At 39.2% G+C, this 17,322-nt stretch overlaps 1 protein-coding gene across 13 annotated transcripts in view; it reads left to right on the plus strand.

Moving 5' to 3' along the window:
- CADPS2 (calcium dependent secretion activator 2) overlaps positions 1–17,322 on the plus strand; it is a 498,805-nt gene that overhangs the window by 387,939 nt on the left and 93,544 nt on the right. For 7 of the 13 annotated variants that reach the window (XM_063101364.1, XM_063101369.1, XM_063101373.1 and 4 more), the window contains 2 exons: positions 10,444–10,547; positions 12,106–12,114. In XM_063101364.1, the coding sequence (XP_062957434.1) occupies positions 10,444–10,547; positions 12,106–12,114 (113 nt within the window). The remainder of the gene's footprint in view (positions 1–10,443; positions 10,548–12,105; positions 12,115–17,322) is intronic. The other 6 variants (XM_063101366.1, XM_063101374.1, XM_063101372.1 and 3 more) reach the window with 1 other exon arrangement.

A 17,322-nucleotide genomic window follows, 5' to 3' on the forward strand; every position in this document is an offset into this window, starting at 1 on the left:
AGGGAAGACAACCAACCCAGTGGTGAGTTGGGGGAGACTGTGCATCTCAGGGCACAACCTGTTGTGCATCAGAAAATGAAGCACGAGCAGCCTGTGGGACCAGATGGACAACCCGTGGGTTATCCACAGGTGACCCAGTTCACCACCTATGTCCTGTATACTCAGGCTGAACTGGTTGACTTGGGGAGACAGTAAAGCAGCAGAAACAGGGAGAACCCCTGGCGGCTGCAGCTATGGGACCTAGGGGTGGATAGTGTAATGTGCTCTAGAGATGATATAGTAAACGCATGTCACATTTATCCGAAAGCAGAAGGCTCGAAGGGTGCCACTTAAACCTGATGGCTGGCCGGGTGCCGTATAAACCCGATAAAGCAGATGGCTTGACAGGTGCCATATAAACCCGAGAAAAGAGTGACTGAGTGAATGCAGTTGTTCAAACTGTGGGCAAACGCTACAGAATTGCCTGAGACTGTGAGTGAATAGCTGGTGTAAGCCAAGCTGATTCAAGTAATTCAAGAGCCAGGGATGGGGCAGTTAGATGCTAATAACCAAGACAATGGGAGAAAGCCCTGAGGGCATTTCAGAAGTTTGGGAGAGTGCCCCTCCCATCATAGACCTTGAGACCTAGGAGAACTGGGATTTTCTGGAGGGCAGACCTGAGGTGTCATTGCCCTCAGCAAACTGCTTTCTACATCCCAGCCGCTCTGGCTGGAGCAATCCTGCCTCAGCAGCTCTGAAGAGCAAAAGCCAAAAACCTTGGTGGTGTTCACATTGTGTTAAGTTTGCAGACCAGCAGTATGTGAGAGCAGTGGAGGTGTGGCAGCCTCCAGCTAGATTTCAGAAGATGTATGAAAAAGCTGGGAGACTTAGGCAGAGACCTGCTGCAGGGGTGGAGTTGCTGTGGAGGTCATCTATGGAGCAATGTGGAGCAGAAAACTGGGGTCAGAGCCCCCACTGAGGAAATGTTTAGTGTAGCCAGGATGGCAGGACTGCCACCAGGAGCCCAGAATTGCAGGGCTGCTGTCAATGCGCAGTGCAAGTCTGGAAAAGCTGCAGGTACCATGGCAGCTCAATGGGCTGAACTTGGTGGAGCTGTAGGAGTGAGGTTGCCCAACTCTTTAGGGGTCCAGGTGCCCCAGTGTGCTTAACGTTTGCCGTGTTTGGGTTTTGGGTTTGTTTGGGGCCTGTTTTTCATTTCTATTCCTCTCTTCTGGAATGGGAATGTGTACCCAATGTCTGTCCCACTGTATCTTGGAAGTAGAAAAACTTGCTTTTGACTCTTTACAGGTTCACAGCTGAAAGAAGTTTTGCCTTTAGTCTCAGATGAGACTGGACTTTTGAGTTGGTGCTGCAACAAGCTAAAGACTTTTGGGGCTGGGATGGAATGTGTAATATGTGAATGTAAGGGTCATTTATCCTCGCTAAGGGAACATCATGGAAGATTCTGAATGCGTAGATTATACAGTGAGGGACCCTCAAGGGGTGGATTGTTGGGAAAATAGAATAGTTTGGTCAGGCTCCCTCGCCTTGGATCCAGTTGGGGGTGGTGCAGCGCATTCTTTGTAAAGAAGTTGTGTATGGGTGGAGTTAGTGTGCCTGCGTGGTGCTGTGGCTTAGCTGGCATCTAGTGCCTCAGGTGGCTGCTGCCACACAGGGCCATGCTCTTGAACCTATGGCTCCAAGGACCTTTTGGCTGGTTACCTAGCTCATAGATCTGCATGGGAGGGGTCTTGTGACCCAGCCTGGCCTGTGAAGGGTTTATGACTCAGTCTGGAATGGGCTTGAGGGGTCTGTGAGCTCCAGACCCAGCCCTAGCTCAACAGTTAGCCCAGTCTGCAGGATTACAGGCAGGTAAAAGAGCCCAAGTGCTACATTCAGTATTGGCATGGCCATCACTAAAACTATTCTGCTGGTTTTCAGTTTCTGAATTTGAATTATATTTAGGAGAAATGAGAACAACGTATATGTAAAGAGCAGCACAACCAGGGAGGGGACCGTTTATCAGTTTCAGCTACTGAATGTATTTATGTGTGTGTGTGTTCTCACACACGTACATACATACACGAGGGTACTTCAAAAAGTTCATGGAAAGATTTGTATTATCTTTTACCTGTATTTTTCCATGATCTTTTTAAAGAACCCTCATATATGTACAGATGACACGGCTAAAGGCGAGTCTTTAAAAAAACTATTATACAATTGGTGAAATTTCTAGTGGAAAAATTTCATGCAGTCTTTGGAATTCTACAGCACAGATCTATTCAGAGCTAACTAGAGAAAACTATGTATGCAGTATAGAAAACTTTCTTCTCCTTCAAGCCTTTGTAATCCTTGCAGCCAGCAACACTATGGAGATATATTTTTCCTTGTGACACCTTAGATATTCCTGCTTTACAAACTTAGGGAGAGCCAAGGTCTCAATAAAAAGACAACTATAATAAAACTCAAATTGGGTGTCTGTGTTTCTCACCTCTTGTAAATCACATAATTGTAAAAGCATGTGACAAATGATAAGCCAATATTAATTTGTGTGTGTGTGGGATGGGGGGGCGGTTAGCAATCTTCTCTGTAATTCCATCACCATCATCCCTTCTCTTAAGGTTTTGAGAGGAGAATATGCCTTGATATTCCTCCCAAAGAAAGTCTCACAGAGAGTCACTGACTTTTATCTAACATATGTATTTGACATTTTATGCCCTTCACCTGTGGGCCACTGCTTCCTGTTGGCTTATGGAGATTGCTCAATTTGAGTCCAGCCCAGCTGCCACTGGCCAATTCTTCTTTGTTCCACAGCTGGCCATTGGCTTACAAATGAATTTATTGATGTGAAAGATAATCCAGGTGAGGTAGTTAATGTGACTGTGACCACAGAATGATTATTCCAAAGCACTATATTATTAGTGTGGTTAATTCCAAGGAGATATTAACTGGAATTGTTGCTTTCAATGACAAGGTCATTAAATGAGTTGGTCCCAAAGGGAGCCGTGGAAGTAGGGCTACAGACCTGTTGTTTTCAAACAGCTGTGGTATTAGTGTTCTCATGGATTTTAAACACCTGTAGAGAGGTCATATCATCCTATTTTCATTCATCCATAGGATTGCCCAAATATGGACACTGACCTATCTGGGGTGACTCTATGGAAATGTAAAATGTGTTCAGATTCTGCAAAAAAAGTCACTTTTGCCTAAAATGAGCTTTATATAAAGATATAGCTTGCTTTCAAATAAAGGAGGAAAAAAAGTTTACCTTTGTTTTTAACCTTGTTTTTCATAAACACTAGTAGTTCACAAAGTTCATTCCCTAGACCATCATCATGAGCATCACCTAGCAACTAGTTAGAAATGCAAGTTCTTGGGCCCCACCCAAGATCTACTGAATGAAAAGCTCTGGGGTTGATGCCAAGCAGTTTGTGCTTTAGCAAGCCCTCCAGGTGATTCTGGTGTACACTGGAGGTGAGAACAGCAGAATGAAAGGAATGAAGATACTCCATTCATGGAGGGAAGCAATATATATTCTAGCACTCATAGAACCATAATATCATTTACGTTGCAGTCAGATGAACCAGGAGTGAGTCAGTGTTGCCTCGTTCTCTATTGTTTGTTGTCAGTGCTAGGCCTTGGAGATGTCACAGATACTGGAGCAAATATAGGCCAGATTGACACTAAAGAATTGGGAAAGTGGGTTGAGTTTTAAGAACCACATCTCCACTAGATTTTGAGTAGTCTTCTTAGCCAGCAAGTTATATACTATTCCTTCTAGGGTACTAAGTCCAGAGAGTTACCCCAGAATCATCTGATCTAGTCACAAGTTCCAAAGAAGTGGCAGACAGGCTGGGGGCAGGGTATGTTTTGTTTAATGGGGAAGAAGATATCTGATTTCCCGCCCTCTTTTCCTCTTGAGATGAGGAGGCCCATGAGTATTGAGATCTGGCCAGGATTAAGACTCCCTGGAGCCTAGTCCTAGGCTCTGACACCATGTCACTTGCCACAGGTTGCTGTGCCTAGAGCTGGAGGATGGGTCAGAAAATTTCAATAAACACTTAGATTTTCCAACTGAGTTGTCAGTCTGGACTATGCAAAGAGGGAGAACACTGACCTGAGACAAGAGTTAAGATTCAAATTAGAACAGACTAGGGAGCCAGGAGACATTCCCTGAGCCAGCTAAGGTGGCCTAAAGAGGCTTAGGGTTCAAAGTGGACAGAGGCATCTGAGAGGAGTTAGTTAAAGTGGAATCTTTTCTGATCTCTCTAATTGGAGCAGATTGTTTATGTGCCCATAGCAGTGTGGTGTGTATGTGTGTGTAATGAGTGTCTTATATTTCTGTGGCGGGAGGGTCAGGGGAGCAATCACTATTTAGTGGGGGGTGAGAAGGGAGGGACCCATCCCACCATTTCAGCTGGATCTGAGGGTAACTAAGTATTGAGGGGAGGCTGGCATTCGTTGCCGCTGGATGACCTTTGGGGTTCCAGGTAGAAGAAAACATGCCGCGCCCTTGGCCCACTTTCTTGTCCTTTCAACCTCTCAAGGTGAAGCCTCACTGTTTGGGCCTCAGAGAGTGTCCCAGGTGAGTGCTTCCTTGTTGCTCTCATCCCCACCCCTTCCAAACTGGAGTCCTTCCTTTCACTCTTTTCACTCAATAGTGGTCATTTTCCCAGTTCCTCCCCGTCTTTCCACACCTTTTTCCTCAGTTTTCTAAATTTCCCTATAGTCCCTTCTTAATACATGAAATGAGAAGTACTTTCTCGTAGAAGACTTTCTCATAAGTCTCATGTTTCTCAGCTCAGCTATCTCCTGAAGGCTGGGGCTTCCTCCTCCTCTGTCTGATTTATTTCTTCAGGGGGAGGGAGAGGCACCAGAAAAGTAAGTTCTTTTCTTGTCAGATGAGACAGAGAAAACTGTGGAAGACCTCCACATTAGACTGCTGCTAGCTTTCTAAACTCACATACAAATTCACTAAAATAATTTCATTCTGAAGAACCCATATGATGTGCATGAGTGATTTGAAGCCTTCCTATTGATACATCTTTGATCCTACTTCTTGCAAGCTAATAGCCCTATTCTTGCATGCTGAGTACATTTAATTCACTCTCTATCCAGGCTTTATTATAGACTTCCTCATATTGACTGAGGAAGTTTGGTATATTGCCATATTTTACCTTGTAATCTGGTTAGGGAGAGATACACGTAAGTTCCTAGAAGGCAGAAATATTTTCTTGTTCATTACCATATCCCGTCAGTCGCTAGTACCATACTTTACATGCAGTAAAAGTTTGTTGAATCAAATTCAGGGCCACAAAATCTGGGGAGGTGAAAAACAAAAAAAGAAATCTGAGTGCACATATGAATTGTTTTTTAATGCACCCTAACTGGTCATCATGGCCTTGATGCAAGGCAGGGAGGAGGCCAGGGCAGCGGGCAGTATTGGGATGAGATCATTGCCATAGTCTTTCAATCTAACACCATCTTAAACATTATTTCTTGTTCAGCTGCAAATATGGATATAATCCATCATTTAAAAGTTAAGTCATTTTGTTAGGGGGTAGGTAAAGATGAGGACAATTAAAATATCTCATCAAAATTCGTGACAGTCTTTACACAATGTATATGTCTATCAAGTCATCATTCATCAAATTCAAGAACACCTTGAATTTATACAATTTTTGTCAATTAAGTATGTTAAAATAAAAAGTTAAGGTCAAAGCAGTACAAATTTCAGCCTTCACTGTGAGCATCAGTCATTGTGAATCCACCACTAGGGACTGTGACAGGAAATGGCAGCAAGGGAGGCCGCCAAGGTGAGTGTGCTGGGAGTACACACCCTCTCACACACCCTCTCAAACACCCTCTCGCAGCCGAGAGTGGAAAGCAAGCCTCCCAGAGCAAACAGGCAAGCCGTCTTCTCGCATCTTCCCACCCCTCCCCACCTCTTCCCCAGTGGAGTCTCTTCTAAAATATACAGAGGTATAATTAAAAGGAATTGTTTTGGGGACCTAAGAAGTGTTGTCATAGAAAACTAAAAATGTTCCAAAATGAAAAAGGATCATAGCCAAGAGCAGTGCATTGAAATTCATCAGGAAATCTTGCTACTGTTGGCATATTTGTTTTAAATGTCACTACGCGAAATGTATTACAACAATCAGCAACTTGGTGTGAAGCTTGAAGAATATCTGTAATGCTGTGGAAATGTTACAAAGAGAGTGAAAGAAAACATTTTAAGGAGGAATTCTGAAATATTCACGGTGTTCAGATTTTTAATGGAGCCATTAAGAAGCTTGTTATTTTAATAGAGTTCTGTTGAATGTAGTCAAATGGGTGACAATGAGAGGTGGCATACATAGTGTACTTGATAAAAATGCTATTAATTTAAAGTGTTAGAGTGGCCATTATTTTCAAGTACAAAATTTCAACCCTCTTGGTAAACTTAATCTAGAAAGAATATAATGTTTTAGACTGTTTTTAAGTTTCACTAGGACACAGGGTACTCTCAGAGTTTTGACTTGAGTGTCAAATGTAAAAGCTAGTTTTGACATAGTCACACAAACAAATAAGTTTTAAGGTTGTTTCCGTGATTCTTTTCTATTATTGCATACTTGTGTCTAAGGATATGGGGTGGTGGTGGTGGGGCGGGTGTTATTCCTATTAAGAAAATTGAAAATGAAAAAGAATCTAGGTCATTGTATTGTTGCTGTGTGTATGATGTGAGACGTAAGATTTTAATCCCATTCTTTAATCTCTATAAGACTCCAGAAATGGGAGTCATGATTCCCTAACTTGCAGAAGGATTGTAGGATTCAGTGAATAATGTACTGAAGTACGTAGGAAAAATAAGTTCTTCATCCGTAATAAAAATAAATAAATTTGGTTGCTTGTCCCTTTCCTTAATGGAAAACACATTATACACATATATGAATATGTTGGAACAGATAAAGCCCAATAGATAAAGCCCAACATTTATAGGAAGCATAGATTCTCTTAGCCAGAAGGAATCTGAGAGATTATCTGGTTTAGTGATTATTAGCATTTGTTTGGCTTATAGACAACTTTGAGAATTTGATGGAAATTATGGTCCTTTACTCCCAAAATTACCTCTATTAGCATGTAATTTTATGAAGTTCAAGAACCCCCTGAAACCTATTTTTAACCCCCTCCGTTAATAATCCCCAACTTAATTCAGTACCCTTCATTTAAAGATGGAGAAATTAAGGAAGATAATTGATATGTACCCTTCATTTAAAGATGGAGAAATTAAGGAAGATAATTGATATGTTCTTGAGAATTAAAAATTATTTTGAAGACTATTTTCTGAAATCTTTAGTAATTTAAGAATAAAGCATTCATTGGTTATCTGAGCAGTGTTCTCAAACTACAGCTTCATTTTATCTGTGAACTTGCTCTTGTTCATCTTAGTGTGTTAGTGACAGAAGAGATATTTGCACTTCTTCACAAAGTCAAATAAAATGATTTGGGTATTGACTGAATATTCAATATTGGTTTCCCCCTGTAATTATACTGTTGCATTCTCAGTAAACATTCATTAAATACCTGCCATAGTCCAAAGCCTGCACAAGATAAATGCATGAATGAGACCCAGCTTCTGACTTTAGGCACACAGTTTAGTAACAGATGCATCAGCCTGTAAATAGGGAAACTCAGAGAGAGAAGCAAGGCATTCAGCCCTGGAACTCTGACAAGGTTCCACAATGGAGGTAGCATTAAAATTGGACCTTGATTGATGAGTAGGAGTTTGCCAAGCAGAGGATCCAGATAGCCTAAGTCCATGTGTGTGCAGATTTTACAAAGCATAATATATTCTTAGTTTGGACTACTTAAGTTTAAATTATGCTTATGCAGTAATTGGTGTTAAAAACATATGTTGGCTCATTGAAGACCCATGCCCTAGTTTCACTAGCTATGCGTCATCATTCTCTGAGTCATGTGATCTTCCAAACCCCAGGGCCATACTCCTCTCTGGCCTACAATTTCTAGTCACTCACAGCAGCTCACAAATTCTTCCTTCAAGGTGTCTGTTGCATCTTCCCCTTTTCTATTCCCACTGTCATCTTCCCATACCTCACCGTTCTGCTGGACTAGACCCTCACCTATCCTTGTTACACACAATGAACAAATACATTTTCCTAAAATTAATTTATTCTGAGGCCCTGCTAAGAAACATTTGCCAAGTTATCTGTAGAATATAGTCATCCAGTCTGCTTATTACCTTACTTTTTTTTTTTTTTTTGTCTTTTTCGTGACCGGTACTCAGCCAGTGAGTGCACCAGCCATTCCTATATAGGATCGAACCCGCGGCGGGAGCGTCGCTGCGCTCCCAGCGCTGCACTCTACCGAGTACGCCATGGGGTCGGCCCTTATTACCTTACTTAAAGCCTGCCACGATCACCCACCATTCCCCAGCATGTTCTTACATACAGACGAGGACAAGGCATAGATGTGAAGAGTCCACATCAACTTCAAGTCTTCCCTTCACCACTGTTAGTGTTGCATTTCATCTCTCTTGAGCGTGTTTCCTTATCTACAAGTTATACGAATAAAAAAACAAATGACTTAAAGCTGTTAGGAAAATTAGTGTGATAACTCATGGAAAGTGTCCAGTGTTGTGCCCGACACATAATTGGCTCTTGAGAAACTGCAACATTTATAACCATGGTTGCAATCACCTTCCTCCAAAATGCATCTGTGTCATGCAGTATTTTCTTTTGAAACCCCTTCTTGTACCCAGATCATTTGTTATTCCTCTAGGACTGTGCTTCGGGCTTACCTTCCCCCTGGTGTCTCCCCTAAACCCACCTGCAGTCTCTCCTCACATCTCCTGCCACACTGACATGCTTGCTTCACATTGTTTCCAAACTTTTCTGAAGGGCCTTGCCTTCCTGACTCAACTATAACAGCTAGAGCTGCCCCAAAATGGAATAGGCTGTCACGTGAAGTCATAAGCCTCCTTGACTTCATTCACCCTTGTTTGAGGATGTTGAGGTGTTCATAAATGGATGGAAGTTTCGATAGATGATGTCTAAGGATCCTTTCAGTAGTGATTTTCACATTCTGAGTTGTTTAACTTCAGGGGTATGTCTTACACTTCCTCCTACTTTGCACAGCTATGAACATATTGTAGGCATACTCAACCTCAGTATTTGGCATTTGACAGGCTGAGTTTCCCAAAGAACCATTGTACTCTTTGATCCTCGTCACGGATGAGCAATGGCTTTCTACGCTGCGAGGGAGTTTAGTAGTATGTGTACATGGCTTGGGAGTCAGGGGATGTGAACCCCACGTGCATCACAGTCTGACCTATAGTGAGCATATAATAAATGTTTAACGAACAAGCACCAACCATAAGCAGTGTTTCCCTGCAGCCCCGTACATCCCTTGGGAACACATTAGGACAGAGCAAATGGAAGAATCTCCTCCAAATTTAAGGCTGAGGTTTTAGGAAGAAGTATGTTGAGAGAAAAGATCTGTTGGGTTGGGGGAAATGGCTCCTTAAGTTCCACAGAGGAAACTCTTTTACAGGAAATTTGCTTTCCTTTTCTCACAATTTCCTTGCTAGGGCAGAGAGGGATCCTATGAATCTAAGACAACATTTATCTTTACTGTCTTTATTGGATACTCTGTTCTTCACATTGTTTTGAAACAGTTTCATTACACAGGACACCTCTAATTTCTGCCAGTTTGTTGTAACTTAGAAATCATCTACTTTGCCTTCTTTGTTGATGAATTTCAGGTAGCTGCACTTAATCTTATTGTGGTCTGCCCTTTTTAAAACCAGTTTGACTTAATGCAGAAAGAACCTTCAACTTCAAAGAACACTTCCTGCCCTCCCCTTCCCCACCTCCCCCAGTTGGAAGGTGGAGTGGGATGGTGGCAGGGAAGTAGGGAAGGAAATCAGTTAATTGCAGACTGTCAAAGTTGTTTTAAGTGACTTTGTACTTCCTGAATTTAAGATCAACATGAACTATAGACATTTCAGGCTGGGAATTTAATAGCAATAAAAAAAGCATGGGTTTTGCTAATGCCAGGAATGACTCATCTAGTGAGAATGGCATTGTATTGATAATACAATACAGAGAGGAAGAAAAGACTGTTGTATCTGCTCTGTTTGTGTTTCTGACCTTGAGGAGAATTATAACTTGTTTGTTGAAGAAGTTGAGCATCTAATGTGCCGTTGCACCTGTTCTTATATATTAAATGGCAAAGCACTTGCAGTTCCCTGTGATTGCTTTGTGGGTGAAATATTTTCTGCAATCTGGTGAACTGGTTGTTTTTAAAAAATAATGTGTTCATTTGTGTTTCTTACATCTCTTATTTCTCAAAAATATGCTTTCTTATCCTGTTTCAACACCCTGATTTCATCATTATGTCTTAGAATATGTTTGGCTTTGTATTTTCAAGGTAACATTTTGATGATTTTTTTTTTTTTTAATGTAGAAACCATGAACCAGGCAACTCCTGCTAGAAAGCTGGAAGAGGTCCTTCATCTAGCAGAGCTCTGCATAGAAGTCTTACAGCAGAATGAAGAGCATCACGCAGAGGTGATGACTTGTTTCAACCCTAGTATAAACCTATCCATAATGCTTTGCCATGGTGGGAGCAACACAGAACGAGTGGCCTGACCACAGCCCTGATACACATCTAGCTATTCACCTGTAGAAAACTAAGAACGTATGTGAATTTCCTGGAAATGTAACTCCTGTGTTACAAAGCAATTGCATGTATGTATAATTTCATGTTATTCCTGGCAACAATCATGTTGTAAGGAATATGGGAGGGCTTATGGGATCTGTCCAAGGATGCATAAGTAGTAAGAAGCAAAACTGGAACACAAATTTATCTTGTAATGCCAGATCGCTTGCTTTTTACCCTGTGCCATGATTGCTTTAGTTTAAATGTGAAAGAAGTTAATCAACATGAGAAAGGAAAATTTGTATTAAACTGTAAGATAAAATTGAATGGAAGACATTCATGATTGTATGGTTGATAACTCTAGTCTTTAACTCTTACCATCAAACTTTCTTTAAATTAAATTTTCACTAAACCTGCATCGTTTATAATTTTAAAAAGTTCTAATTACATATTAACATTCATTAGAGATCTAGGATGTCTTTTCACCGAACTGCTTATTCTAAGACTTAAATTTCTGCTCTTTCTAATAGTCATGAGTTTACTTACAAAAACAGGTTTTCTGACTTTGAGTTAGATGGGGGAAATGTGTGGAATTAAATAAATATAATAAATTTCAGTGTCCTAACAGTGCTTTATTCTTGACGAAGCACATAAAATGAGCAAGAATAAAATAGACCAGATATATATGAATTTGTAGAATATTTGTATTAAAGAAGCCTAGTTCTCAAAAATATAAGAAACTACAGGAACTGCACTTTAAGCCAATTTTTGGAAAAGAGTATTCATGAAACCTTACTGTAGGTAACTAAGATTTATTGTTATCTGGTTATAAATATGATCATTCAAAACATCTGCTTTTAGCTCACACTGTGGAATCTAGTTTTTAGCTTGCATCTGTCATGTGTGAACTTGTTATGGATATTTTATTTTAAACTGAAGAAACAGCTGTTTCAATAATTTGAAATGAATTCCCAGGGGGTTCTTTTCTAGACTAGTACCAGTACTATGCTACAATGAAAATGATTACATGATAAAATATATGTATGTTTTGTCTTTGTCTTTTGTTAAGAGACATTATCATCAGAGTATTAAGCATTTTTGAATTAAAAAAAATTTCTAATTGGATATCCAGTTGCAGTATATATTTCAGTTAAACAGATACATCTAATATTACCATACATTTCACAAAAAATAAAAATTAAATGTTGCTCAGTAGACTCCATGCAATCACTAGAATGCCTATTAAAGTATAATGTATTCAAACACAATTAAAATGTAAATATTATTTAATTTCCAATCCACAGAAATACAATTGACTTTATTGAATAGAGATAACCGTAGCTCATAAATATCACTCTATTATATGCTGAAATATAGAGCTATTATGATGACCTCATTTTAAAATGCTTTGTAACACTATGGCATTTTTCTGTTCCACAATGCTTCCAAATTCTTGGAATTCCTCAGGGAAGAGAGGTGAGTAAAACTGTTTCCACTATTTTTCTAGCATGGGATTACTTTTTATGTGACTTTGAGATAAAACCTACTCTGATTGTAGTTCATTTTAAAGCCAACTTAGTCCTCTCTATGGAATTAGACTGGCCATTTTTCTTTGAATGGGTTAATCTTTGTTATACCATTGCGATGAGTGTGTCTTATTAATAATTGCATGTGTAATTACTGCTGTCCTTCTAAGTAAAACACAGCTGAAGGGATTTTGATATTTTGGTTTTGATTTTTTTTTTTTTTTTTGTAACCAGATCTAGCTTTTTCTCTGAACAATATTGGAAAGTGAATTCGCCTCATTCCAAAGTCATTTCCAAAGTGAATTGGTGGACTGCACTCTACACTGATATTTATTTTGCTGGTTGTTCAAGCTAGAGTTTCTTTACTCCATGAAAGAGCACCTGGCTCGGCTCCCTTGGTAGGGGTTAATATATCTGTCTCAAGGAGACCTTGAAGTGGCTCCTGAGTCAACTCCTTGTATTTTCGTTCTACCTCTCTCCACAGTGGCAGTTTACTTTACAGGACTGAGAGCTTGTTTCTATCCTTCAGCAATTTCTCAGTTAAGCAGGTTTCATGTCCTTTAGATCTTTGACTGTAACTTACTTATAAGGCAGTCTTCCCTTCTTTCTGAAGGCCTGTCGACCTCTCCTTTCAGGCTTTTCTTTAGAATTCCTGTTTTCTTCTTATAAAGATAGTTTTAGCTCCTTTCCAGAAAATCTTAAGGCAGTCTCCACATTTCAGTGACTAGATTGTTTCTGAACAGAAATTTTAGGCAGACTAATCTGACGATTATCCATCTAAAAATCACTCCCTTTGATAAAGCCAAGAAGTCCGAATGCCTGCTGGGGAAGCCATAGGCTCCCACCAGCACACCCCCTCCACACCTACCATTTTAATGATAAGATAACAAACCCAGAAGAGCCAAGAAACTAGCCAGAAGTGCACAGCTAGTTAGTGACTGGGCAAAGACTCAAGCCAGACTCCAGTCCTGGGCATTTTCTGATAAATCACAAGGTGGTTTTACTGTTTATGTAGAACGGCCAGAGTGGTCATCCTGTCCTGCTCTGGTTTAGCTGACAGGTTTGACACACAGCATCATAACAGGGATGTTAATGAGTGGGAGATAATTCCGATGCTATCCTGGAGATGTCCCTTGTACTCTAGCATATCCCAGGAGTCTGACTAAGGGGGCTGGATCACTGAGAATATCAGTAGACGGGCTGAGGGGGGGGGGGGGGGAGGATCATCAATATGAGCACAGCTCAGATTGTTACTTGTTATTACAGCAAAAGATCTTGATTTAAGACCTCTAAAATATTTGAAATATAATATCACCTACCATATCTGTAACACTATATGCAATGAGGTTGTTCGGCAGTAATTCAGTATTTGCAGTGTAGATGGCTCTCAATTCACTGCAGATGGTTGATTGATCCTGCACTTCAGCTGGCTGTGCCCCAGCCGCTCCAGCAACAGAACCAGGACAGAGAGAGGAGTTCGTATGCTCATTCTCCTAAACACCAGTATTTGAGCCAAATTGTGCTTCTGAATGGATTCTAACATAAAGAGAAAGGATGTTCGATTTTATTTTCCATATATTTTTGCTTATTCATGTCCAGATTCCTCTCCACTAGCATGCATGTCTCAGGAATATCTTAAAGTGTGGTTATGCTAAAGAATTGACCATGAATAAAATCTATTTACTCTCTACTACTAACTAGATTACAATAATCTCAACATTTGAACTGTTATTAATTACATCTTGTTTATATCTGGATAACCAGTGAGATACTTTTTCTTAGGATGGATTTAAATTTAAGATTATATTAGCCTGTAGGTCTGGCTGGTTAGCTTTGTTGGTTAGAGCGTGGTGTTGATAACACCAAGGTCCAGGGTTCGATCTTTGTTACCTGCTAGCCACCAAAAAAAGGATTATGATAGCCTCTGAACCAAGAAATGTCCCTCATTTTGAAAAAGGATGACCAGTAAGTGGTTTTCATATGGCTAAGGTATAGGGTAGAATCCCATTTGCAGCAGTGACTCTCAAAAGAAATAGCATGAGCATAAATGCCCTACTAAAAATATTTGTTAATCATGTACTATTTTCAAATATGTAGGAATGAAGCTAATGCTTTACACTGACATATGTTTTGAAGTGCTTTCATTCACCATTTCATTTGGTTATTTCAATATTTATGTTTATGTATGAACCTGATTATCAGGGATAAAATCAAAACAGTGAATGAAAAGAGTTAAAAAGAAACTTATGATGATTAGTTTAGGTTTCACCCTGAAGATCTAATCCATTCTACTGGCTCCTTAAGAGAGCTTACATATTCAGAGTATGTCGGGATCTTTAGCATCATGTTGTATGCATGAGTGTGTGTATGCATGTATGTCAGGCACAAGGGATACCCTGGAGACTACATTGTCTCAAGCTTGTAGGATCATCTACAAATTACAGGATTGCAAACTAATCTTGCAGAAAAAATAAGCATATAATACATTCCAAGGTCAAGTTCACTGTTTTTGCTGATCTGTGTAGCCATTTTCCTTTTTTTATGTAAATTATAAATTTTTACCATATTTTTAGGATTAAAATGCAGTAATAAAAAAATAGTAATCAAAAGCTTTAGATCTCAAAGAAATCAGACCATGATAGATGTTTCTGGCAACAAGAAATCGGAGGACATTAACAGTGGTCTGATCTGTAAAACAGATTATAGATAATGTGCTTGGCGTACATAGTTACCTAAGAGGCTGTTTGTGTAAGAGCTTGTTCTCTAGACCCCAGCTGACCTGGATTCAAATCATTGCTCTGTTACCTACCAAATATATGACTTTGGGCAAGTTATTTAATCTCTGTTTGCTAACCTATAAAATAAGGATAATGATACCATATGCCTGAAAAGTTATTTGGAGGATTAAATAAGATAATGTTTATAAAATCTTTAGAACAGTACTTGGCTTATAGGAGCTATTGGATTCATGTTGGACATTATTATTTTTCAAGCACATAAACTCACATTATAAGATGTGTATGAATTTCAACATGTTTTTGTAATAACTGATAATATCCATTTATTACATTTGTATAGCAAGAAATTTTACTATCCATTTGATTTTTACAACCCTGGGGGCAGTTTGGGCAAGTACTGTTATTGCCAATTTGCAGATAAGGAAACAGAAATGCACCCAGGGTGCAGCTTGGCCCTGATCACTCACGTCTCACCACTAAGTTCAAAGCTCAGTACTCTGGCTTTCAGGTTCAGGATTTATTCTTACCTGCCACGATTTCCAACTACCTTTGATAAACAAACCAGGCTTACAAAGTATCGTCAGCCTGCCACATATATATTATTTTCACCGTACAAGACTCATTTATTGTTAGAACTTGGATAGAGATGGTTGGCTAAAGGACTTACAATCAAGTTTTGTTTTATATTTCCCTCTTAAGCAAATTAAACATTGCCTTCTGCCTCTGCCATCTCATTTACACCAATTAGTGGCTTAGCATTACAGCCAAGATAACTTTAACCCAGATAATCATGACTTTTGATTGGTATCCTACAGACGGATGCCTTTCTGAGAAGGGTTTTCTTCTCCCTAGTGGAGACCCTCAGCCACCTCCCATGAGGTGGTACTCTAGGGAGGAAATTACATAGCCCCTCTTCTTCCTACCAACCTGGAGTGGGACGACTGCCACCCAGTGGGATGGCAAGAAAGGTAAGGGGACAGGTGGTAGAAATGACCCTATGTTCTCAAGGTAACTGCAACACTTGCTTTCATTTTCAGACTATGATTGCTGCAAGTTTTCTCTAGTCATGGTTAGGAGAACAACAGGCATTCGTCACAGACTGGCTTATATTCATCAGAAATAACATCATCTGGGCCGAGCCCGTGGCGCACTTGGTAGAGTGCTGCGCTGGGAGCGCGGCGACGCTCCCGCCGCGGGTTCGGATCCTATATAGGACTGACCGGTGCACTCACTGGCTGAGTGCCGGTCACGAAAAAATGACAAAAAAAAAAAAAAAAAGAAAGAAAGAAATAACATCATCAGAAGTACAATTTGTGACATAAATATATATTTCTGCAAAACATAATGAAATTTTCCATTTGATGGCAATATCTTGTCAACCTGAAGCTGTTGTTTTATATATATATTTTTTATTTAATATAACACATATATATGTTGTTTTATATATATCATATTTCATTATGTTATATATATATAACATATATATATATTCCAATTTAATTCATTCCCCACTCTGGCTCTGTCTTCCAAGTTAACTTTAAAAAGAACTTTGGGAATTTTTCTCAGAGTCCTGAAGAAATCCTGACCTAACATGACTTATTTTCTTAATTTTAACTTTTTGCAAAGGTATTGACTATGAACTGGAAGTGAGATTTTGAAAATATCTCTCTTTGCAGTACTGCATTTTTACTAGGGTTTCTACACTGTGCTACTCAGAGTGAGGAATCTCAGGTTCTTTTCTTTGTCACCACTACAGCTCCAAAAGACAGGAACAAGATACATATATTGAAATCATGTATACTATTTTTTATATTATTTGACATATAACCATTCTAGTAGATATTTAACCAAAAAGTATTCAAAGATGATATTTGCAAAGAACAATATGTTCAATTTACATAAAGCGAACTATTGCCAACAGGTTTCCACATTCGTATATTTGTCATACCTTTGAGCCAGGCGTTAAAATGTTCTTCTCCAGTCTATTACTTATATTACACTACTCTTCCTTAAGTCGACTTTTGCTTCTATTTACCATGCTGATTTTTTACATGGCAATGCTTGTATTAATATATTGATGATTATTCTTATAATATGTATTATTTTAAGACCATATTCACTGTATATGTTTTTAAGAAAATACTTATTGTATCAGGAATTTTATAATCCCCTTTTTTTGTTTTGTGGTTTGTCTCTTCCTGTTATAATCTAATTTATATTTGAAGAAATTAAATGAAGCTTTACAAACATAAATGTCATATGTTCTTAGAAAATTCTTGAAAGTAAATGTGGACTTCTCTGGCTGTAGTGTGATGATTTTTTTTTTTTTAATGAATGAATAATTTTAACTGAAAGAATAATAAAAATATCTGTATCACAGAAGCACATATTTTTTGTGGTAATTTGGTTAAAAGATTATG

Source organism: Cynocephalus volans, chromosome 6 (assembly GCF_027409185.1).
Source record: "Cynocephalus volans isolate mCynVol1 chromosome 6, mCynVol1.pri, whole genome shotgun sequence".
In the NCBI taxonomy this organism is placed as follows: domain Eukaryota; kingdom Metazoa; phylum Chordata; class Mammalia; order Dermoptera; family Cynocephalidae; genus Cynocephalus; species Cynocephalus volans.